The sequence below is a fragment of the Lonchura striata genome, chromosome 4 (assembly GCF_050655825.1).
Source record: "Lonchura striata isolate lonStrDom1 chromosome 4, ASM5065582v1, whole genome shotgun sequence".
Taxonomy (NCBI): domain Eukaryota; kingdom Metazoa; phylum Chordata; class Aves; order Passeriformes; family Estrildidae; genus Lonchura; species Lonchura striata.
Genome location: NC_140706.1, coordinates 62718398 through 62740390, shown reverse-complemented (window position 1 = coordinate 62740390; position 21993 = coordinate 62718398). Strand labels below are relative to the sequence as shown.

General features: G+C 59.0%; 3 protein-coding genes across 3 annotated transcripts; all 3 read right to left on the bottom strand.

The window, feature by feature from the left end:
* Window positions 1-2799: 2799 nt before the first annotated feature.
* LOC146767672 (serine/threonine-protein kinase pim-1-like) lies at window positions 2800-6875 on the bottom strand. Its single transcript, XM_085579507.1, has 7 exons — window positions 6717-6875; window positions 5209-5593; window positions 4637-4740; window positions 4494-4544; window positions 3827-4193; window positions 3258-3434; window positions 2800-2936 (listed from the first exon to the last, which is right to left on the bottom strand). The coding sequence occupies exons 1-7, from the start codon at window positions 6873-6875 to the stop codon at window positions 2800-2802; spliced, it is 1380 nt and encodes a 459-aa protein (XP_085435633.1).
* Window positions 6876-9166: 2291 nt separating this feature from the next.
* LOC144246152 (serine/threonine-protein kinase pim-1-like) lies at window positions 9167-13403 on the bottom strand. Its single transcript, XM_085579506.1, has 9 exons — window positions 13394-13403; window positions 13084-13304; window positions 11749-11960; window positions 11576-11691; window positions 11004-11107; window positions 10861-10911; window positions 10194-10560; window positions 9625-9801; window positions 9167-9303 (listed from the first exon to the last, which is right to left on the bottom strand). Exons 1-9 carry the CDS (start codon window positions 13401-13403, stop codon window positions 9167-9169), a joined length of 1395 nt encoding a protein of 464 aa, XP_085435632.1.
* A 2119-nt stretch (window positions 13404-15522) lies between these two features.
* LOC144246151 (serine/threonine-protein kinase pim-1-like) lies at window positions 15523-18895 on the bottom strand. Its single transcript, XM_085579505.1, has 7 exons — window positions 18834-18895; window positions 17896-18011; window positions 17324-17427; window positions 17181-17231; window positions 16517-16883; window positions 15948-16124; window positions 15523-15626 (listed from the first exon to the last, which is right to left on the bottom strand). The coding sequence occupies exons 1-7, from the start codon at window positions 18893-18895 to the stop codon at window positions 15523-15525; spliced, it is 981 nt and encodes a 326-aa protein (XP_085435631.1).
* Window positions 18896-21993: the final 3098 nt, after the last annotated feature.

The window sequence follows — 21993 nt, the reverse complement described above, 5'->3', positions numbered from 1 at the left end:
GCCCCTTTGTGCAGTCACAGCCCTGCCTCGGCCCCGCCCTCCGCAGTGCCCCAGGAGGGATGAGGGGGCTCCCTAGAGGCACTTGCCAGCTCTCTGGAGCAGAGCGGGTGGAAGATTCTTCTTTACGTAGGACACAGGGATGAGGAGGGGAATGTTGATGGTCTCACCTCCTTGCTGGCAGAGCACGGCACATGGATTGTCCAATGTGCCACTGCAAAGTCCTTGAGGAGGGCAACCCCCACTCAGCAACATCCAAGCCATCCGTGTGCTATCTACCACATTCCCGTGCTGAATCCAAACCCAGCTCTTTGCCGCTCCCTGGGAAGAAAATGGATCCTATCCCCTTGAAAACCAGTACATCACCATTCTTCACCCAGCACACCCTGTCTCTGTTTGTCTCACAGCTGGACACCTCCTCCAGATGTATTCTGCGAGGAACAGGATCAAAACTGCACTTAAAACCCTGAAATAGAACCTGCTTTGCCTTCCCATCATCCATGAGACCAGGCCAGGACATCGCTGCTGTTTCTGTGCTGCTGGAACTCCAGTGGTGTGAGCTCCAGTTGAGGGATCTGTGACCTGTGGATGAGCCCAGAAAGGAGCAGGACACCCGCAGGCATCCGCGGCTGGGAATAAGCCCATGGCAGAGCAGGAATCTCTCAGAGTACCTGTGGCCAAGGTTGTTTCCATGGCCAAGAAGGGATTGTGGCCCAGGGATAAACCTGAAGCCTCTGTGGCTGTGGATTAGGCCATGCTCAGCAGGTAGCCCTCGAAACATCAGTGCCTGTGCCTGGGGTCGTGCTGGAGCACCTGAGAGCCATGACCATGGAAGAACCCCTGGCAGAGCAGTTACAGCCTTGGGGGTGCTGCAGCCGTGGTTCAGGCCAAATCCTTTTCTTTACTGGGGATGGAAAACTTCATTGCCTATAGTTAGTATCAAATCATGTTTGTAAAAATTGAAGGTTCTAAATTCTTAGATTCAGGACAAATAAAATACTGCTAATTTTCCTTCAGCTATTTCTTTTCTTGTTACACTTGTGTGACATCAGAGAGATGTCAGCATGACATCACAGAGAGGTCTGTGTAACATCACAGGAGCTTGTGTGACATCACAGATGTCATTGTGACATCACAGAGGTGTCTGTGTGACATCACAAAAAGCTGTGTGATGTCACAGAGATGTCAGTGTGACATCACAGAGAGCTGTGTGACACCACAGATGCCCATGTGTTACCACAGAGAGCTGTGCAAGGTGTCAGTGTGACATCATAGAGATGTCATTGTGATGTCAGAGGAGGTTGTGTGACATCACAGAGAGCTGTGTGGCATCACAGATATTAGTGTAACATCATAAGGATGTCCATGTGACATCACAGAGAGATTTGTGACATCACAGAGGTGTCAGTGTGGCATGACAGAGAGCTGTGTGACATCACCCATGGAAAACCTCTGCCACAAATGGCATTCCTGAGATCAGGGCTCCACCTTTGCAGCGTAAGGGTGCTTGTGATGGAATGGGATTGCTTGGTTCCAGTTTTGCTCTGACAGTGGCAATGACAGCAGGAGAATGCGCTGTTGCCTCGCAGAGGCAGCCACACGATTTTCTGCTTTTAATGAGCAGTCGAAGGTTCTGATAATGTGTGAACCTGGAGCTGCACTGCCTCAGCTGGTTCTCTTCAATAATGCAGAGTCTTCACTCAAGGTTCAAGTGATGTGCAGTTGAAGATAAACTGTCATAGTGTATTTTTTCTCCTTTCTTTTATACATGACAAAAAAAATCTAAATGTGCATGTCAAATCTAAAGCTTGCTTTCTTTTTAGATGATTGATGCAGATCTTCTTTGTGGCTACTGCACAGGTATTGAAACTGGCTTTTTGAAATTATGCTATCCAAACCAGTTTCAATATATTTTCCCTTAAAATTATTTTTAAAAAATTTGCATTCCAAGGTAATGTCAAATACATATTTTATCATCTTGCCATAGTATAAATCGAAACAACAAAAAAAATCTAATAAGTATTGGTTACAACAGCTACCTCTCTATAAAGTAGTTGTCCTGGTTTGTAAGATAAGCTTGTATTCTATTTGCCATCTGTTGGAGGTTGGGCAGGTTTATTATCTCTTGCAAGAACGATGGTTTGCTCCGAAGAGGTAATCGTTTGTTAATGGGCCATTGACTGGCTCACTGCAGGCACGGTAATGTAACACCATCTCACTGGGAGATGCTCCACCCAGAGGGGGAAGCCAAGCACTCTTTTATGGTATAAAGTGGTACCTTTTTGGGAGACAGAGCAGCTCTCTCTTTGCGGGATTCCGAGAGAAGCAGCTCCTTCGGCAAGATTCCCAGAGAAGTGCCTAGCCCTGCCTCCCATTTCATAGGAAGAAAGAAAAAGAGTTCAGCAGGGCTCAACCTGAAATGATATTTTGTAGCTTCTGGCTCTCCTCAGAGTTCTGCTAAGAGAGGAACGTCTCTGTCCCTGAAACCAAATAACCCCTGGAATGCACACATGGACCTGTGTGTCACTTCAAGAGACACCAAGAAGCCCTGCCACTTTGCAAGAGCAGCTGTTGTTCCACTGCCGCATTTCTTGGCTGGGCAAAGCCCCTCCTACCCGCACTACGGCCTGAGCTGGAAGATATAAAGAACCAGCCGGGAGGGCAGGCATGGAAAGCTTGACAAAGCCCCCCTTTTCCCAAGACGTTTCTTTAGCTGAAGTTGCTGAAAAGAACCAGCCCCTTGACACACCGCAATGGGTTTGCTGTTTTATTTTTCGGGTTCTCAGTCCTGCGTGGGACTCGCTAAATTGGTGCTGCAGAGGCTCCGGCAAGGCATGAAAAGCGCCGGCCCCGCACCCAAGGGTGGCATGAGATCTCCTCCAGCTCCGGCCTGTCCGCAGGGTGCTTGGCCAAACACCATCGGATCAGGTGCTGGAGCTCTGGGGAGAGAAGGCAGAAAGCGCCGGTCACCGGCAGAGTCTCCTGCCCAGCTGCCCCCGTCGCCCGCGGGGCCCGGGCCATGTTGTGCCGGGCTCTGGGCCGTGCCGGGCTCCCGACCGGCTCTGCCCCACGCGGGAGAGCGGCACGGCGGGACACGGCCGCCTCCTCCGGCCACCCGTGCCGCGCTGACCCCGTCGGCACGGGCCCCTCCTGCGGCCGGCCCTGGAGGGCAGATCCACGTCCCGCGGAGCTGGTGAGGGCCGCGCCGAGCTGCGCGCCGCCAGCTGCCAAAGCCCGCCGGCTTGAGGCCGGACACCCACCTGGAGAGAGCTGCTGCCGGAAGACGAGCTTGCCCAGCACGATGTCAGGCTCATCCTGGAAGGGGAGGCTCCCGCAGACCATGACGTACAGCAGCACGCCCAGGGACCAGATGGTGGCCGCGTGGCCGTGGTAGCAGCCGAGCCAGATCCACTCGGGCGGGCTGTACACGCGCGTTCCTAGGGGAGACAGGCGGCGCTGGCCGGGCGCAGGCTGCTGCCTTCCAGAGCCTGGCGGCGGCCTCCGGCCCGAGGCAGGGGCTGCAGCCGTGGCCACAACTTCCCCCCGAGGCCACCCCGCATCCCCCAGCCAGCTGGCCAAAGGCACGAAACCATTCCGCAAGGCCAAGAAGGCCAGCGGAGCAGCCCAGGCCCTCGTGGGCCCGCTGAGCCCAGGGGCCGGGAGCCGCTTTTGCCCCCCCTCTGTTGGCAGGGCCGGCAGCCAGCTCCTGGGGCTCGGCATCCGCCCCGTTCCTAAAGGCGGCCGGCTGAAGGACGCAGCCCGCAGCCCAGGAGGGAACGGGGCCGTGCGGTGCCTGGCACCGGGAGCAGGGCCCAGGCCATGGGCTCACCGGCAAAGCCCGTGAAGGCCCGCTCCTGGAGGAAGGTGCCGCAGCCAAAGTCAATGAGCTTCAGGTGGCCGCTCTCCGGGTTCACCAGGAGGTTCTCTGGCTTGATGTCCCGGTGCAGGACGCCGCAGGCGGTGCAGTGCCGCACGGCCTCCAGCACCTGGCAGAAAAGCCAGCGCGCCTGCTCCTCGCACAGGCAGCCCTGCTCCTGCAGGAACTGCAGGAGATCCTGCGATGCCTCCGGACGCTCCAGCACTAGCACAAAGCTGTCCGGCAGCTCAAACCAATCGAGGAGCTGGATGATATTCTGGCAGCCAGAGCCCACCTTCTCCATGAGCACCACCTCCAAGGGCACGCGGGTGCCGTCGGGCTGTGAGCAGGAGAAAGTCAGTGCCTGCAGCAGCCTGCTGCTGCTGCTGCTGCTGCTGCTGCTGCAGCCCTGGGGCTGCGCTGCGCCCTGCCCGGGATGCCCCAGTGCCCCCTGGCGCAGCCTCCCAGGCTCTTGCGCTTCCTCCCGCCCGGGGGATGCTCGGGGGTGCCGCTGCCCGGCCCCAGCTCCGCTCTCCGGTGTGCCCAGGCCCGCGGGGCTGCGGCTCCGCACGCTGAGCCCGCCCCGGGATTCTCCCTGCCCGCCACGCCCCGCTCTGTCCCGCTGGCCCCGTTCACTCACCAGCTCGTCCCACTGCAGGACGCTCTCCCGGGCCACGCGTTTGATGGCCACCTGCGAGCCACGGAGAGAGGAGGGCTGAGCTCCAGCCCTGCCGCTCCCCGCCGCTGCCCCTCCTGCCCCGCCCGGCCGTGGCGGCCACTCACCGGGCTCCCGTCCGAGAGGCGGATGCCCGAGTAGACGGTGCTGAAGCCGCCGCTGCCCAGCTGCGGGCCCCACAGGTACAGCTCCTGCCGCTGCCTCTGTTGCCCTGCGGCCGAGAGAAGCCATCAGCCTTGCGCCCAGAACCCCCCGCAAGTGCCCGCGAGTGAAGCGGGCCGGGCCCCCGCGGCCGCCGCGCTCTCACCTGCTTCCTGCTGCGCGCCGGGCAGCGGCCACCGCCCTGCAGCCGCCGGGCTGGCGAGCGGCAGAGCCGGGCCGGGGCAGCGCGCACAGGCGGCTGCGGCAGCCCCGGGGCAGCGGGGCAGGGCGGCACCGTCGCTGTCCCCGGCGGCGTGGGCTGGGCTCTGCTCCTGACGACGGCCGGGGCTGCAGCCCGAGCCTTGGCACAGGGGGATGCCAGGAGCGGCTGCAAGGCAGACAGGGCTTTTTCAAGCCGTGCCGTCGGAGGCACTGGAAACAGCCGGCGACTAGGCTGCTCGCAGGGGCCCTGGCCTGGCCTGGCCGCGCCCCTCCAGAGCCCCGGGGGAGCCGCAGGCAACTCCTCGGGAGATCTCACCTGCTACTAGAAAGGCCTTGGCGGCACTCGAGGGCTGTCTTGGGGCAGCTTCCTGCAGATGGAGGAACCTCCGTGCTGTCTGGAGGCCCGTCTCCACCACCAGGCTGGGGCTGTTGCTGGCGGGCAGAACCAGAACAGCGTCCTGGCTGTCCTGGCTGCTGTGGGATGCCCACTGCTGGCTCCAGGACGCTTGCTGCCCCACCAGCTGCTCCTGAGCAGGCTCCCCTGCATCGGGCTGGGCTCCCAGTTGGACTTCTGGGCTTTCCCTTGCCACGTCAAGGGTCAGGATGGCACCTGTGTTGTTGAAGTCCCAGAGTCCAAGGGAGCTGGGAGACCTGTCCACGGGCTCTGCTCTTTCCGCAGGCTGACAGGTCTCACTGAGCCTCTGCAAGGGATGGAGGCTGTCAGACATAGAGGAGGCTCCCGGCAGGATGCAGGGTCTCTGAGAGCCTGAGCTTCCTGCATGGATGGTGATGTCTCTCCCCTGCTGTGCCATCCTTGCAGGCCTTGAGGCTCTCCCAGGGATGGAGAATCTTGCTGGGAGCAGCCTCTGGATGGGATGGAGGCTTCTGGAGGAGCTGGCTAAGCCACAGCAGGGCAGGTGGCCTTGGTTCTGCAGCTCCTCCAGTTCTTTCCACAACGCCTGCCACATCCCAGAATAGAGCGGCTCACGTGTCCCGTTGCCATCCCCGAGGTGCAGCATCAGTTCCTGCAGCTCCCGGGCCTCTGCCAGGCAGGGGCCGCAGCTGCAGGGGCTGCCCAGGGGGCTGGCGGGAGCACGTGGCCGCTTGCCAGGAGTCGCCCGAGGCCTGGGGAACCTGGGAGCCGCAGGGGCTCCTCGCTTCCTCCGTGAGCCTCTGGGCTGGACCCTGGGGCGCTTCCTCCACTTCCCTCTCCGTGTCCGCCGGCCCCGCGGTTGCCGGTGGCCAAAGGCCCACCAGACAGCCACGGCGGCCAGCAGCAGGAGAAGCACGGTCAGCAGGACGTCACCGTCACCCATGGCTCCGGCACGTCCCGTCGCGACTGCACTGGCAGCTGCGGGCGCTGGCCCGTCGCACACAGCGACAGCGCGGTGATGTCACAGCGATGTCACAGTGCTGCGGCCAGCACAGCCCTGGGACATCACAGCCCTGCCTCACGCCAGCGCTCTGCCCCTTTGTGCAGTCACAGCCCTGCCTCGGCCCCGCCCTCCGCAGTGCCCCAGGAGGGATGAGGGGGCTCCCTAGGGGCACTTGCCAGCTCTCTGGAGCAGAGCGGGTGGAAGATTCTTCTTTACGTAGGACACAGGGATGAGGAGGGGAATGTTGATGGTCTCACCTCCTTGCTGGCAGAGCACGGGACATGGATTGTCCAATGTGCCACTGCAAAGTCCTTGAGGAGGGCAAGCCCCGCTCAGCAACATCCAAGCCATCCGTGTGCTATCCACCACATTCCCGTGCTGAATCCAAACCCAGCTCTTTGCCGCTCCCTGGGAAGAAAATGGATCCTATCCCCTTGAAAACCAGTACATCACCATTCTTCACCCAGCACACCCTGTCTCTGTTTGTCTCACAGCTGGACACCTGCTCCAGATGTATTCTGCGAGGAACAGGATCAAAACTGTACTTAAAACCCTGAAATAGAACCTGCTTTGCCTTCCCATCATCCATGAGACCAGGCCAGGACATCGCCGCTGTTTCTATGCTGCTGGAACTCCAGTGGTGTGAGCTCCAGTTGAGGGATCTGTGACCTGTGGACGAGCCCAGAAAGGAGCAGGACACCCGCAGGCATCCGTGGCTGGGAATAAGCCCATGGCAGAGCAGGAATCTCTCAGAGTACCTGTGGCCAAGGTTGTTTCCATGGCCAAGAAGGGATTGTGGCCCAGGGATAAACCTGAAGCCTCTGTGGCTGTGGATTAGGCCATGCTCAGCAGGTAGCCCTCGAAACATCAGTGCCTGTGCCTGGGGTCGTGCTGGAGCACCTGAGAGCCATGACCATGGAAGAACCCCTGGCAGAGCAGTTACATCCTTGGGGGTGCTGCAGCCGTGGTTCAGGCCAAATCCATTTCTTTAGTGGGGATGGAAAACTTCATTGCCTATAGTTAGTATCAAATCATGTTTGTAAAAATTGAAGGTTCTAAATTCTTAGATTCAGGACAAATAAAATACTGCTAATTTTCCTTCAGCTATTTCTTTTCATGTTACACTTGTGTGACATCAGAGAGATGTCAGCGTGACATCACAGAGAGATCTGTGTAACATCACAGGAGGTTGTGTGACATCACAGATGGCATTGTGACATCACAGAGGTGTCTGTGTGACATCACAAAAAGCTGTGTGCTGTCACAGAGATGTCATTGTGACATCACAGAGAGCTGTGTGACACCACAGATGCCCATGTGTTACCACAGAGAGCTGTGCAACGTCACAAAGGTGTCAGTGTGACATCATAGAGATGTCATTGTGATGTCAGAGGAGGTTGTGTGACATCACAGAGAGCTGTGTGGCATCACAGATATTAGTGTAACATCACAAGGATGTCCATGTGACATCACAGAGAGATTTGTGACATCACAGAGGTGTCAGTGTGGCATGACAGAGAGCTGTGTGACATCACCCATGGAAAACCTCTGCCACAAATGGCATTCCTGAGATCAGGGCTCCACCTTTGCAGCGTAAGGGTGCTTGTAATGGAATGGGATGGCTTGGTTCCGGTTTTGCTCTGACAGTGGCAATGACAGCAGGAGAATGCGCTGTTGCCTCGCAGAGGCAGCCACACGATTTTCTGCTTTTAATGAGCAGTCGAAGGTTCTGATAATGTGTGAACCTGGAGCTGCACTGCCTCAGCTGGTTCTCTTCAATAATGCAGAGTCTTCACTCAAGGTTCAAGTGATGTGCAGTTGAAGATAAACTGTCATAGTGTATTTTTTCTCCTTTCTTTTATACATGACAAAAAAAATCTAAATGTGCATGTCAAATCTAAAGCTTGCTTTCTTTTTAGATGATTGATGCAGATCTTCTTTGTGGCTTCTGCACAGGTATTGAAACTGGCTTTTTGAAATTATGCTATCCAAACCAGTTTCAATATATTTTCCCTTAAAATTATTTTTAAAAAATTTGCATTCCAAGGTAATGTCAAATACATATTTTATCATCTTGCCATAGTATAAATCAAAACAACAAAAAAAATCTACTAAGTATTGGTTACAACCGCTACCTCTCTATAAAGTAGTTGTCCTGGTTTGTAAGATAAGCTTGTATTCTATTTGCCATCTGTTGGAGGTTGGGCAGGTTTATTATCTCTTGCAAGAACGATGGTTTGCTCCGAAGAGGTAATCGTTTGTTAATGGGCCATTGACTGGCTCACTGCAGGCCCGGTAACGTAACACCATCCCAATTTGAGATGCTCCACCCAGAGGGGGAAGCCAAGCACTCTTTTATGGTATAAAGTGGTACCTTTTTGGGAGACAGAGCAGCTCTCTCTTTGCGGGATTCCGAGAGAAGCAGCTCCTTCGGCAAGATTCCCAGAGAAGTGCCTAGCCCTGCCTCCCATTTCATAGGAAGAAAGAAAAAGAGTTCAGCAGGGCTCAACCTGAAATGATATTTTGTAGCTTCTGGCTCTCCTCAGAGTTCTGCTAAGAGAGGAACGTCTCTGTCCCTGAAACCAAATAACCCCTGGAATGCACACATGGACCTGTGTGTCACTTCAAGAGACACCAAGAAGCCCTGCCACTTTGCAAGAGCAGCTGTTGTTCCACTGCCGCATTTCTTGGCTGGGCAAAGCCCCTCCTACCCGCACTACGGCCTGAGCTGGAAGATATAAAGAACCAGCCGGGAGGGCAGGCATGGAAAGCTTGACAAAGCCCCCCTTTTCCCAAGACGTTTCTTTAGCTGAAGTTGCTGAAAAGAACCAGCCCCTTGACACACCGCAATGGGTTTGCTGTTTTATTTTTCGGGTTCTCAGTCCTGCGTGGGACTCGCTAAATTGGTGCTGCAGAGGCTCCGGCAAGGCATGAAAAGCGCCGGCCCCGCACCCAAGGGTGGCATGAGATCTCCTCCAGCTCCGGCCTGTCCGCAGGGTGCTTGGCCAAACACCATCGGATCAGGTGCTGGAGCTCTGGGGAGAGAAGGCAGAAAGCGCCGGTCACCGGCAGAGTCTCCTGCCCAGCTGCCCCCGTCGCCTGCGGGGCCCGGGCCATGTTGTGCCGGGCTCTGGGCCGTGCCGGGCTCCCGACCGGCTCTGCCCCACGCGGGAGAGCGGCACGGCGGGACACGGCCGCCTCCTCCAGCCACCCGTGCCGCGCTGACCCCGTCGGCACGGGCCCCTCCTGCGGCCGGCCCTGGAGGGCAGATCCACGTCCCGCGGAGCTGGTGAGGGCCGCACCGAGCTGCGCGCCGCCAGCTGCCAAAGCCCGCCGGCTTGAGGCCGGACACCCACCTGGAGAGAGCTGCTGCCGGAAGACGAGCTTGCCCAGCACGATGTCAGGCTCATCCTGGAAGGGGAGGCTCCCGCAGACCATGACGTACAGCAGCACGCCCAGGGACCAGATGGTGGCCGCGTGGCCGTGGTAGCAGCCGAGCCAGATCCACTCGGGCGGGCTGTACACGCGCGTTCCTAGGGGAGACAGGCGGCGCTGGCCGGGCGCAGGCTGCTGCCTTCCAGAGCCTGGCGGCGGCCTCCGGCCCGAGGCAGGGGCTGCAGCCGTGGCCACAACTTCCCCCCGAGGCCACCCCGCGTCCCCCAGCCAGCTGGCCAAAGGCACGAAACCATTCCGCAAGGCCAAGAAGGCCAGCGGAGCAGCCCAGGCCCTCGTGGGCCTGCTGAGCCCAGGGGCCGGGAGCCGCTTTTGCCCCCCCTCTGTCGGCCGGGCCGGCAGCCGGCTCCTGGGGCTCGGCATCCGCCCCGTTCCTAAAGGCGGCCGGCTGAAGGACGCAGCCCGCAGCCCAGGAGGGAACGGGGCCGTGCGGTGCCTGGCACCGGGAGCAGGGCCCAGGCCATGGGCTCACCGGCAAAGCCCGTGAAGGCCCGCTCCTGGAGGAAGGTGCCGCAGCCAAAGTCAATGAGCTTCAGGTGGCCGCTCTCCGGGTTCACCATGAGGTTCTCTGGCTTGATGTCCCGGTGCAGGACGCCGCAGGCGGTGCAGTGCCGCACGGCCTCCAGCACCTGGCAGAAAAGCCAGCGCGCCTGCTCCTCGCACAGGCAGCCCTGCTCCTGCAGGAGCTGCAGGAGATCCTGCGATGCCTCCGGACGCTCCAGCACTAGCACAAAGCTGTCCGGCAGCTCAAACCAATCGAGGAGCTGGATGATATTCTGGCAGCCAGAGCCCACCTTCTCCATGAGCACCACCTCCAAGGGCACGCGGGTGCCGTCGGGCTGTGAGCAGGAGAAAGTCAGTGCCTGCAGCAGCCTGCTGCTGCTGCTGCTGCTGCTGCTGCTGCAGCCCTGGGGCTGCGCTGCGCCCTGCCCGGGATGCCCCAGTGCCCCCTGGCGCAGCCTCCCAGGCTCTTGCGCTTCCTCCCGCCCGGGGGATGCTCGGGGGTGCCGCTGCCCGGCCCCAGCTCCGCTCTCCGGTGTGCCCAGGCCCGCGGGGCTGCGGCTCCGCACGCTGAGCCCGCCCCGGGATTCTCCCTGCCCGCCACGCCCCGCTCTGTCCCGCTGGCCCCGTTCACTCACCAGCTCGTCCCACTGCAGGACGCTCTCCCGGGCCACGCGTTTGATGGCCACCTGCGAGCCACGGAGAGAGGAGGGCTGAGCTCCAGCCCTGCCGCTCCCCGCCGCTGCCCCTCCTGCCCCGCCCGGCCGTGGCGGCCACTCACCGGGCTCCCGTCCGAGAGGCGGATGCCCGAGTAGACGGTGCTGAAGCCGCCGCTGCCCAGCTGCGGGCCCCACAGGTACAGGTCCTGCCACTGCCTCTGTTGCCCTGCGGCCGAGAGAAGCCATCAGCCTTGCGCCCAGAACCCCCCGCAAGTGCCCGCGAGTGAAGCGGGCCGGGCCCCCGCGGCCGCCGCGCTCTCACCTGCTTCCTGCTGCGCGCCGGGCAGCGGCCACCGCCCTGCAGCCGCCGGGCTGGCGAGCGGCAGAGCCGGGCCGGGGCAGCGCGCACAGGCGGCTGCGGCAGCCCCGGGGCAGCGGGGCAGGGCGGCACCGTCGCTGTCCCCGGCGGCGTGGGCTGGGCTCTGCTCCTGACGACGGCCGGGGCTGCAGCCCGAGCCTTGGCACAGGGGGATGCCAGGAGCGGCTGCAAGGCAGACAGGGCTTTTTCAAGCCGTGCCGTCGGAGGCACTGGAAACAGCCGGCGACTAGGCTGCTCGCAGGGGCCCTGGCCTGGCCTGGCCGCGCCCCTCCAGAGCCCCGGGGGAGCCGCAGGCAGCTCCTCGGGAGATCTCACCTGCTACTAGAAAGGCCTTGGCGGCACTCGAGGGCTGTCTTGGGGCAGCTTCCTGCAGATGGAGGAACCTCCGTGCTGTCTGGAGGCCCGTCTCCACCACCAGGCTGGGGCTGTTGCTGGCGGGCAGAACCAGAAGAGCGTCCTGGCTGTCCTGGCTGCTGTGGGATGCCCACTGCTGGCTCCAGGACGCTTGCTGCCCCGCCAGCTGCTCCTGAGCAGGCTCCCCTGCATCGGGCTGGGCTCCCAGTTGGACTTCTGGGCTTTCCCTTGCCATGCCAAGGTTCAGGATTTCGCCCGTGTTGTTGTAGTCCGTCAGTCCAAGGGAGCTGGGAGACCTGTCCACGGGCTCTGCTCTTTCCGCAGGCTGACAGGTCTCACTGAGCCTCTGCAAGGGATGCAGGCTGTCAGACATAGAGGAGGCTCCTGGCAGGATGCAGGGTCTCTGACAGCCTGAGCTTCCTGCATGGATGGTGATGTCTCTCCCCTGCTGTGCCATCCTTGCAGGCCTTGAGGCTCTCCCAGGGATGGAGAATCTTGCTGGGAGCAGCCTCTGGATGGGATGGAGGCTTCTGGAGGAGCTGGCTAAGCCACAGCAGGGCAGGTGGCCTTGGTTCTGCAGCTCCTCCAGTTCTTTCCACAACGCCTGCCACATCCCAGAATAGAGTGGCTCACGTGTCCTGTTGCCATCCCCGAGGTGCAGCATCAGTTCCTGCAGCTCCCGGGCCTCTGCCAGGCAGGGGCCGCAGCTGCAGGGGCTGCCCAGGGGGCTGGCGGGAGCACGTGGCCGCTTGCCAGGAGTCGCCCGAGGCCTGGGGAACCTGGGAGCCGCAGGGGCTCCTCGCTTCCTCCGTGAGCCTCTGGGCTGGACCCTGGGGCGCTTCCTCCACTTCCCTCTCCGTGTCCGCCGGCCCCGCGGTTGCCGGTGGCCAAAGGCCCACCAGACAGCCACGGCGGCCAGCAGCAGGAGAAGCACGGTCAGCAGGACGTCACCGTCACCCATGGCTCCGGCACGTCCCGTCGCGACTGCACTGGCAGCTGCGGGCGCTGGCCCGTCGCACACAGCGACAGCGCGGTGATGTCACAGCGATGTCACAGTGCTGCGGCCAGCACAGCCCTGGGACATCACAGCCCTGCCTCACGCCAGCGCTCTGCCCCTTTGTGCAGTCACAGCCCTGCCTCGGCCCCGCCCTCCGCAGTGCCCCAGGAGGGATGAGGGGGCTCCCTAGGGGCACTTGCCAGCTCTCTGGAGCAGAGCGGGTGGAAGATTCTTCTTTACGTAGGACACAGGGATGAGGAGGGGAATGTTGATGGTCTCACCTCCTTGCTGGCAGAGCACGGGACATGGATTGTCCAATGTGCCACTGCAAAGTCCTTGAGGAGGGCAAGCCCCGCTCAGCAACATCCAAGCCATCCGTGTGCTATCCACCACATTCCCGTGCTGAATCCAAACCCAGCTCTTTGCCGCTGCCTGGGAAGAAAATGGATCCTATCCCCTTGAAAACCAGTACATCACCATTCTTCACCCAGCACACCCTGTCTCTGTTTGTCTCACAGCTGGACACCTGCTCCAGATGTATTCTGCGAGGAACAGGATCAAAACTGTACTTAAAACCCTGAAATAGAACCTGCTTTGCCTTCCCATCATCCATGAGACCAGGCCAGGACATCGCTGCTGTTTCCGTGCTGCTGGAACTCCAGTGGTGTGAGCTCCAGTTGAGGGATCTGTAACCTGTGGACGAGCCCAGAAAGGAGCAGGACACCCGCAGGCATCCGCGGCTGGGAATAAGCCCATGGCAGAGCAGGAATCTCTCAGAGTACCTGTGGCCATGGTTGTTTCCATGGCCAAGAAGGGATTGTGGCCCAGGGATAAACCTGAAGCCTCTGTGGCTGTGGATTAGGCCATGCTCAGCAGGTAGCCCTCGAAACATCAGTGCCTGTGCCTGGGGTCGTGCTGGAGCACCTGAGAGCCATGACCATGGAAGAACCTTTGGCAGAGGAGTTACAGCCTTGGGGGTGCTGCAGCCGTGGTTCAGGCCAAATCCATTTCTTTAGTGGGGATGGAAAACTTCATTGCCTATAGTTAGTATCAAATCATGTTTGTAAAAATTGAAGGTTCTAAATTCTTAGATTCAGGACAAATAAAATACTGCTAATTTTCCTTCAGCTATTTCTTTTCTTGTTACACTTGTGTGACATCAGAGAGATGTCAGCGTGACATCACAGAGAGGTCTGTGTAACATCACAGGAGCTTGTGTGACATCACAGATGGCATTGTGACATCACAGAGAGCTGTGTGACACCACAGATGCCCATGTGTTACCACAGAGAGCTGTGCAACGTCACAAAGGTGTCAGTGTGACATCATAGAGATGTCATTGTGATGTCAGAGGAGGTTGTGTGACATCACAGAGAGCTGTGTGGCATCACAGATATTAGTGTAACATCACAAGGATGTCCATGTGACATCACAGAAAGATTTGTGACATCACAGAGGTGTCAGTGTGGCATCACAGAGAGCTGTGTGACATCACCCATGGAAAACCTCTGCCACAAATGGCATTCCTGAGATCAGGGCTCCACCTTTGCAGCGTAAGGGTGCTTGTGATGGAATGGGATGGCTTGGTTCCAGTTTTGCTCTGACAGTGGCAATGACAGCAGGAGAATGCGCTGTTGCCTCGCAGAGGCAGCCACACGATTTTCTGCTTTTAATGAGCAGTCGAAGGTTCTGATAATGTGTGAACCTGGAGCTGCACTGCCTCAGCTGGTTCTCTTCAATAATGCAGAGTCTTCACTCAAGGTTCAAGTGATGTGCAGTTGAAGATAAACTGTCATAGTGTATTTTTTCTCCTTTCTTTTATACATGACAAAAAAAATCTAAATGTGCATGTCAAATCTAAAGCTTGCTTTCTTTTTAGATGAGTGATGCAGATCTTCTTTGTGGCTACTGCACAGGTATTGAAACTGGCTTTTTAAAATTATGCTATCCAAACCAGTTTCAATATATTTTCCCTTAAAATTATTTTTAAAAACTTTGCATTCCAAGGTAATGTCAAATACATATTTTATCATCTTGCCATAGTATAAATCGAAACAACAAAAAAAATCTAATAAGTATTGGTTACAACCGCTACCTCTCTATAAAGTAGTTGTCCTGGTTTGTAAGATAAGCTTGTATTCTATTTGCCATCTGTTGGAGGTTGGGCAGGTTTATTATCTCTTGCAAGAACGATGGTTTGCTCCGAAGAGGTAATCGTTTGTTAATGGGCCATTGACTGGCTCACTGCAGGCCCGGTAACGTAACACCATCCCAATTTGAGATGCTCCACCCAGAGGGGGAAGCCAAGCACTCTTTTATGGTATAAAGTGGTACCTTTTTGGGAGACAGAGCAGCTCTCTCTTTGCGGGATTCCGAGAGAAGCAGCTCCTTCAGCGAGAGTCCCAGAGAACTGCCTAGCCCTGCCTCCCATTTCATAGGAAGAAAGAAAAAGAGTTCAGCAGGGCTCAACCTGAAATGATATTTTGTAGCTTCTGGCTCTCCTCAGAGTTCTGCTAAGAGAGGAACGTCTCTGTCCCTGAAACCAAATAACCCCTGGAATGCACACATGGACCTGTGTGTCACTTCAAGAGACACCAAGAAGCCCTGCCACTTTGCAAGAGCAGCTGTTGTTCCACTGCCGCATTTCTTGGCTAGGCAAAGCCCCTCCTACCCGCACTACGGCCTGAGCTGGAAGATATAAAGAACCAGCCGGGAGGGCAGGCATGGAAAGCTTGACAAAGGCTGAAGGCAGCACTCTGATTCCCCCCTTGCCCAAGACGTTTCTTTAGCTGAAGTTGCTGAAAAGAACCAGCCCCTTGACACACCGCAATGGGTTTGCTGTTTTATTTTTCGGCTTCTCAGTCCTGCGCGGGACTCGCTAAATTGGTGCTGCAGAGGCTCCGGCAAGGCATCAAAAGCGCCGGCCCCGCACCCAAGGGTGGCATGAGATCTCCTCAAGCTCCGGCCTGTCCGCAGGGTGCTTGGCCAAACACCATCGGATCAGGTGCTGGAGCTCTGGGGAGAGAAGGCAGAAAGCGCCGGTCACCGGCAGAGTCTCCTGCCCAGCTGCCCCCGTCGCCCGCGGGGCCCGGGCCATGTTGTGCCGGGCTCTGGGCCGTGCCGGGCTCCCGACCGGCTCTGCCCCACGCGGGAGAGCGGCACGGCGGGACACGGCCGCCTCCTCCGGCCGCCCGTGCCGCGCTGACCCCGTCGGCACGGGCCCCTCCTGCGGCCGGCCCTGGAGGGCAGATCCACGTCCCGCGGAGCTGGTGAGGGCCGCGCCGAGCTGCGCGCCGCCAGCTGCCAAAGCCCGCCGGCTTGAGGCCGGACACCCACCTGGAGAGAGCTGCTGCCGGAAGACGAGCTTGCCCAGCACGATGTCAGGCTCATCCTGGAATGGGAGGCTCCCGCAGACCATGACGTACAGCAGCACGCCCAGGGACCAGATGGTGGCCGCGTGGCCGTGGTAGCAGCCGAGCCAGATCCACTCGGGCGGGCTGTACACGCGCGTTCCTAGGGGAGACAGGCGGCGCTGGCCGGGCGCAGGCTGCTGCCTTCCAGAGCCTGGCGGCGGCCTCCGGCCCGAGGCAGGGGCTGCAGCCGTGGCCACAGCTTCCCCCCGAGGCCACCCCGCGTCCCCCAGCCAGCTGGCCAAAGGCACGAAACCATTCCGCAAGGCCAAGAAGGCCAGTGGAGCAGCCCAGGCCCTCGTGGGCCCGCTGAGCCCAGGGGCCGGGAGCCGCTTTTGCCCCCCCTCTGTCGGCAGGGCCGGCAGCCGGCTCCTGGGGCTCGGCATCCGCCCCGTGCCTAAAGGCGGCTGGCTGAAGGACGCAGCCCGCAGCCCAGGAGGGAACGGGGCCGTGCGGTGCCTGGCACCGGGAGCAGGGCCCAGGCCATGGGCTCACCGGCAAAGCCCGTGAAGGCCCGCTCCTGGAGGAAGGTGCCGCAGCCGAAGTCAATGAGCTTCAGGTGGCCGCTCTCCGGGTTCACCAGGAGGTTCTCTGGCTTGATGTCCCGGTGCAGGACGCCGCAGGCGGTGCAGTGCCGCACGGCCTCCAGCACCTGGCAGAAAAGCCAGCGCGCCTGCTCCTCGCACAGGCAGCCCTGCTCCTGCAGGAACTGCAGGAGATCCTGCGATGCCTCCGGACGCTCCAGCACTAGCACAAAGCTGTCCGGCAGCTCAAACCAATCGAGGAGCTGGATGATATTCTGGCAGCCAGAGCCCACCTTCTCCATGAGCACCACCTCCAAGGGCACGCGGGTGCCGTCGGGCTGTGAGCAGGAGAAAGTCAGTGCCTGCAGCAGCCTGCTGCTGCTGCTGCTGCTGCTGCAGCAGCCCTGGGGCTGCGCTGCGCCCTGCCCGGGATGCCCCAGTGCCCCCTGGCGCAGCCTCCCAGGCGCTTGCGCTTCCTCCCGCCCGGGGGATGCTCGGGGGTGCCGCTGCCCGGCCCCAGCTCCGCTCTCCGGTGTGCCCAGGCCCGCGGGGCTGCGGCTCCGCACGCTGAGCCCGCCCCGGGATTCTCCCTGCCCGCCACGCCCCGCTCTGTCCCGCTGGCCCCGTTCACTCACCAGCTCGTCCCACTGCAGGACGCTCTCCCGGGCCACGCGTTTGATGGCCACCTGCGAGCCACGGAGAGAGGAGGGCTGAGCTCCAGCCCTGCCGCTCCCCGCCGCTGCCCCTCCTGCCCCGCCCGGCCGTGGCGGCCACTCACCGGGCTCCCGTCCGAGAGGCGGATGCCCGAGTAGACGGTGCTGAAGCCGCCGCTGCCCAGCTGCGGGCCCCACAGGTACAGCTCCTGCCGCTGCCTCTGTTGCCCTGCGGCCGAGAGAAGCCATCAGCCTTGCGCCCAGAACCCCCCGCAAGTGCCCGCGAGTGAAGCGGGCCGGGCCCCCGCGGCCGCCGCGCTCTCACCTGCTTCCTGCTGCGCGCCGGGCAGCGGCCACCGCCCTGCAGCCGCCGGGCTGGCGAGCGGCAGAGCCGGGCCGGGGCAGCGCGCACAGGCGGCTGCGGCAGCCCCGGGGCAGCGGGGCAGGGCGGCACCGTCGCTGTCCCCGGCGGCGTGGGCTGGGCTCTGCTCCTGACGACGGCCGGGGCTGCAGCCCGAGCCTTGGCACAGGGGGATGCCAGGAGCGGCTGCAAGGCAGACAGGGCTTTTTCAAGCCGTGCCGTCGGAGGCACTGGAAACAGCCGGCGACTAGGCTGCTCGCAGGGGCCCTGGCCTGGCCTGGCCGCGCCCCTCCAGAGCCCCGGGGGAGCCGCAGGCAGCTCCTCGGGAGATCTCACCTGCTACTAGAAAGGCCTTGGCGGCACTCGAGGGCTGTCTTGGGGCAGCTTCCTGCAGATGGAGGAACCTCCGTGCTGTCTGGAGGCCCGTCTCCACCACCAGGCTGGGGCTGTTGCTGGCGGGCAGAACCAGAAGAGCGTCCTGGCTGTCCTGGCTGCTGTGGGATGCCCACTGCTGGCTCCAGGACGCTTGCTGCCCCGCCAGCTGCTCCTGAGCAGGCTCCCCTGCATCGGGCTGGGCTCCCAGTTGGACTTCTGGGCTTTCCCTTGCCATGCCAAGGTTCAGGATTTCGCCCGTGTTGTTGTAGTCCGTCAGTCCAAGGGAGCTGGGAGACCTGTCCACGGGCTCTGCTCCTTCTGCAGGCTGACAGGTCTCACTGAGCCTCTGCAAGGGATGGAGGCTGTCAGAGATAGCAGAGGCTCCTGGCAGGATGCAGGGTCTCTGACAGCCTGAGCTTCCTGCATGGATGGTGATGTCTCTCCCCTGCTGTGCCATCCTTGCAGGCCGTGAGGCTCTCCCAGGGATGGAGAAACTTGCTGGGAGCAGCCTCTGGACGGGATGGAGGCTTCTGGAGGAGCTGGCTAAGCCACAGCAGGGCAGGTGGCCTTGGTTCTGCAGCTCCTCCAGTTCTTTCCACAATGCCTGCCACATCCCAGAATAGAGCGGGTCACGTGTCCTGTTGCCATCCCCGAGGTGCAGCATCAGTTCCTGCAGCTCCCGGGCCTCTGCCAGGCAGGGGCCGCAGCTGCAGGGGCTGCCCAGGGGGCTGGCGGGAGCACGTGGCCGCTTGCCAGGAGTCGCTCGAGGCCTGGGGAACCTGGGAGCCGCAGGGGCTCCTCGCTTCCTCGGTGAGCCTCTGGGCTGGACCCTGGGGCGCTTCCTCCACTTCCCTCTCCGTGTCCGCCGGCCCCGCGGTTGCCGGTGGCCAAAGGCCCACCAGACAGCCACGGCGGCCAGCAGCAGGAGAAGCACGGTCAGCAGGACGTCACCGGCACCCATGGCTCCGGCACGTCCCGTCGCGACTGCACTGGCAGCTGCGGGCGCTGGCCCGTCTCACACAGCGACAGCGCGGTGATGTCACAGCGATGTCACAGTGCTGCGGCCAGCACAGCCCTGGGACATCACAGCCCTGCCTCACGCCAGCGCTCTGCCCCTTTGTGCAGTCACAGCCCTGCCTCGGCCCCGCCCTCCGCAGTGCCCCAGGAGGGATGAGGGGGCTCCCTAGGGGCACTTGCCAGCTCTCTGGAGCAGAGCGGGTGGAAGATTCTTCTTTACGTAGGACACAGGGATGAGGAGGGGAATGTTGATGGTCTCACCTCCTTGCTGGCAGAGCACGGCACATGGATTGTCCAATGTGCCACTGCAAAGTCCTTGAGGAGGGCAAGCCCCGCTCAGCAACATCCAAGCCATCCGTGTGCTATCCACCACATTCCCGTGCTGAATCCAAACCCAGCTCTTTGCCGCTCCCTGGGAAGAAAATGGATCCTATCCCCTTGAAAACCAGTACATCACCATTCTTCACCCAGCACACCCTGTCTCTGTTTGTCTCACAGCTGGACACCTGCTCCAGATGTATTCTGCGAGGAACAGGATCAAAACTGCACTTAAAACCCTGAAATAGAACCTGCTTTGCCTTCCCATCATCCATGAGACCAGGCCAGGACATCGCTGCTGTTTCTGTGCTGCTGGAACTCCAGTGGTGTGAGCTCCAGTTGAGGGATCTGTGACCTGTGGACGAGCCCAGAAAGGAGCAGGACACCCGCAGGCATCCGCGGCTGGGAATAAGCCCATGGCAGAGCAGGAATCTCTCAGAGTACCTGTGGCCATGGTTGTTTCCATGGCCAAGAAGGGATTGTGGCCCAGGGATAGACCTGAAGCCTCTGTGGCTGTGGATTAGGCCATGCTCAGCAGGTAGCCCTCGAAACATCAGTGCCTGTGCCTGGGGTCGTGCTGGAGCACCTGAGAGCCATGACCATGGAAGAACCCCTGGCAGAGCAGTTACAGCCTTGGGGGTGCTGCAGCCGTGGTTCAGGCCAAATCCTTTTCTTTACTGGGGATGGAAAACTTCATTGCCTATAGTTAGTATCAAATCATGTTTGTAAAAATTGAAGATTCTAAATTCTTAGATTCAGGACAAATAAAATACTGCTAATTTTCCTTCAGCTATTTCTTTTCTTGTTACACTTGTGTGACATCAGAGAGATGTCAGCGTGACATCACAGAGAGGTCTGTGTAACATCACAGGAGGTTCTGTGACATCACAGATGGCATTGTGACGTCACAGAGGTGTCTGTGTGACATCACAAAAAGCTGTGGGATGTCACAGAGATGTCAGTGTGACATCACAGAGAGCTGTGTGACACCACAGATGCCCATGTGTTACCACAGAGAGCTGTGCAAGGTGTCAATGTGACATCATAGAGATGTCATTGTGATGTCAGAGGAGGTTGTGTGACATCACAGAGAGCTGTGTGGCATCACAGATATTAGTGTAACATCACAAGGATGTCCATGTGACATCACAGAGAGATTTGTGACATCACAGAGGTGTCAGTGTGGCATGACAGAGAGCTGTGTGACATCACCCATGGAAAACCTCTGCCACAAATGGCATTCCTGAGATCAGGGCTCCACCTTTGCAGCGTAAGGGTGCTTGTGATGGAATGGGATGGCTTGGTTCCAGTTTTGCTCTGACAGTGGCAATGACAGCAGGAGAATGCGCTGTTGCCTCGCAGAGGCAGCCACACGATTTTCTGCTTTTAATGAGCAGTCGAAGGTTCTGATAATGTGTGAACCTGGAGCTGCACTGCCTCAGCTGGTTCTCTTCAATAATGCAGAGTCTTCACTCAAGGTTCAAGTGATGTGCAGTTGAAGATAAACTGTCATAGTGTATTTTTTCTACTTTCTTTTATACATGACAAAAAAAATCTAAATGTGCATGTCAAATCTAAAGCTTGCTTTCTTTTTAGATGATTGATGCAGATCTTCTTTGTGGCTACTGCACAGGTATTGAAACTGGCTTTTTGAAATTATGCTATCCAAACCAGTTTCAATATATTTTCCCTTAAAATTATTTTTAAAAAATTTGCATTCCAAGGTAATGTCAAATACATATTTTATCATCTTGCCATAGTATAAATCGAAACAACAAAAAAAATCTAATAAGTATTGGTTACAACCGCTACCTCTCTATAAAGTAGTTGTCCTGGTTTGTAAGATAAGCTTGTATTCTATTTTCCATCTGTTGGAGGTTGGGCAGTGAAGAGAGCCTGACAGAGGAATGGTTGAACGACAAGGGACATGATACTGTAAAATTAATCCAAATAGGGAGGGCTATGTGACTGCTGCAAAGTTTGCATGGCCCTGAAGAGCAGATGGTGTGCAGAAAGTAGGATATTGAGACTGCTTGGTATGTAGAAATAGATAGAGAAAAACAAAGGAATACTAAGCTGTTCTAAGTGCAAGGCCAGCTGGACAGGCATGTATCGATCACAAAGATACTTTTAAGATAATAGTACAAGTCACATAGCAACCAATCATGAGCTCGGCTTTTGCAATACGTATGAGCTAATTAACAAACATATATAAACTGTGTAATCTGTCACAATAAACTGAGACTTGATTACCATGATATCATGAGTCTTGTCTCCCGCGGCATCCCTCCAACAATGGTGGATAGCACACGGATGGCTTGGATGTTGCTGAGCGGGGCTTGCCCTCCTCAAGGACTTTGCAGTGGCACATTGGACAATCCATGTGCCGTGCTCTGCCAGCAAGGAGGTGAGACCATCAACATTCCCCTCCTCATCCCTGTGTCCTACGTAAAGAAGAATCTTCCACCCGCTCTGCTCCAGAGAGCTGGCAAGTGCCCCTGGGGAGCCCCCTCATCCCTCCTGGGGCACTGCGGAGGGCGAGGGCGAGGCAGGGCTGTGACTGAACAAAGGGGCAGAGCGCTGGCGTGAGGCAGGGCTGTGATGTCCCAGGGCTGTGCTGGCCGCAGCACTGTGACATCGCTGTGACATCACCGCGCTCTCGCTGTGTGAGACGGGCCAGCGCCCGCAGCTGCCAGTGCAGTCGCGACGGGACGTGCCGGAGCC

Bases quoted from the DNA above. Each gene is read 5' to 3' on its own strand.
- LOC146767672 (XM_085579507.1), bottom strand. From the start codon at position 6,875: ATGTCCTGGCCTGGTCTCATGGATGATGGGAAGGCAAAGCAGGTTCTA. The intron at 4,741-5,208 runs GTGAGATCTCCC...TCTCGGCCGCAG, and splicing joins CAAGGCCTTTCTAGTAGCAG to GGCAACAGAGGCAGCGGCAG. The intron at 4,545-4,636 runs GTGAGTGGCCGC...CGTGGCTCGCAG, and splicing joins GCCTCTCGGACGGGAGCCCG to GTGGCCATCAAACGCGTGGC.
- LOC144246152 (XM_085579506.1), bottom strand. The intron at 11,961-13,083 runs GTACTGGTTTTC...CATCCCTTGCAG, and splicing joins GCTGGGTGAAGAATGGTGAT to AGGCTCAGTGAGACCTGTCA. The intron at 9,802-10,193 runs GTGAGCCCATGG...TGTCTCCCCTAG, and splicing joins GGCCTTCACGGGCTTTGCCG to GAACGCGCGTGTACAGCCCG.
- LOC144246151 (XM_085579505.1), bottom strand. From the start codon at position 18,895: ATGGGTGCCGGTGACGTCCTGCTGACCGTGCTTCTCCTGCTGCTGGCC. The intron at 17,428-17,895 runs GTGAGATCTCCC...TCTCGGCCGCAG, and splicing joins CAAGGCCTTTCTAGTAGCAG to GGCAACAGAGGCAGCGGCAG. The intron at 16,125-16,516 runs GTGAGCCCATGG...TGTCTCCCCTAG, and splicing joins GGCCTTCACGGGCTTTGCCG to GAACGCGCGTGTACAGCCCG.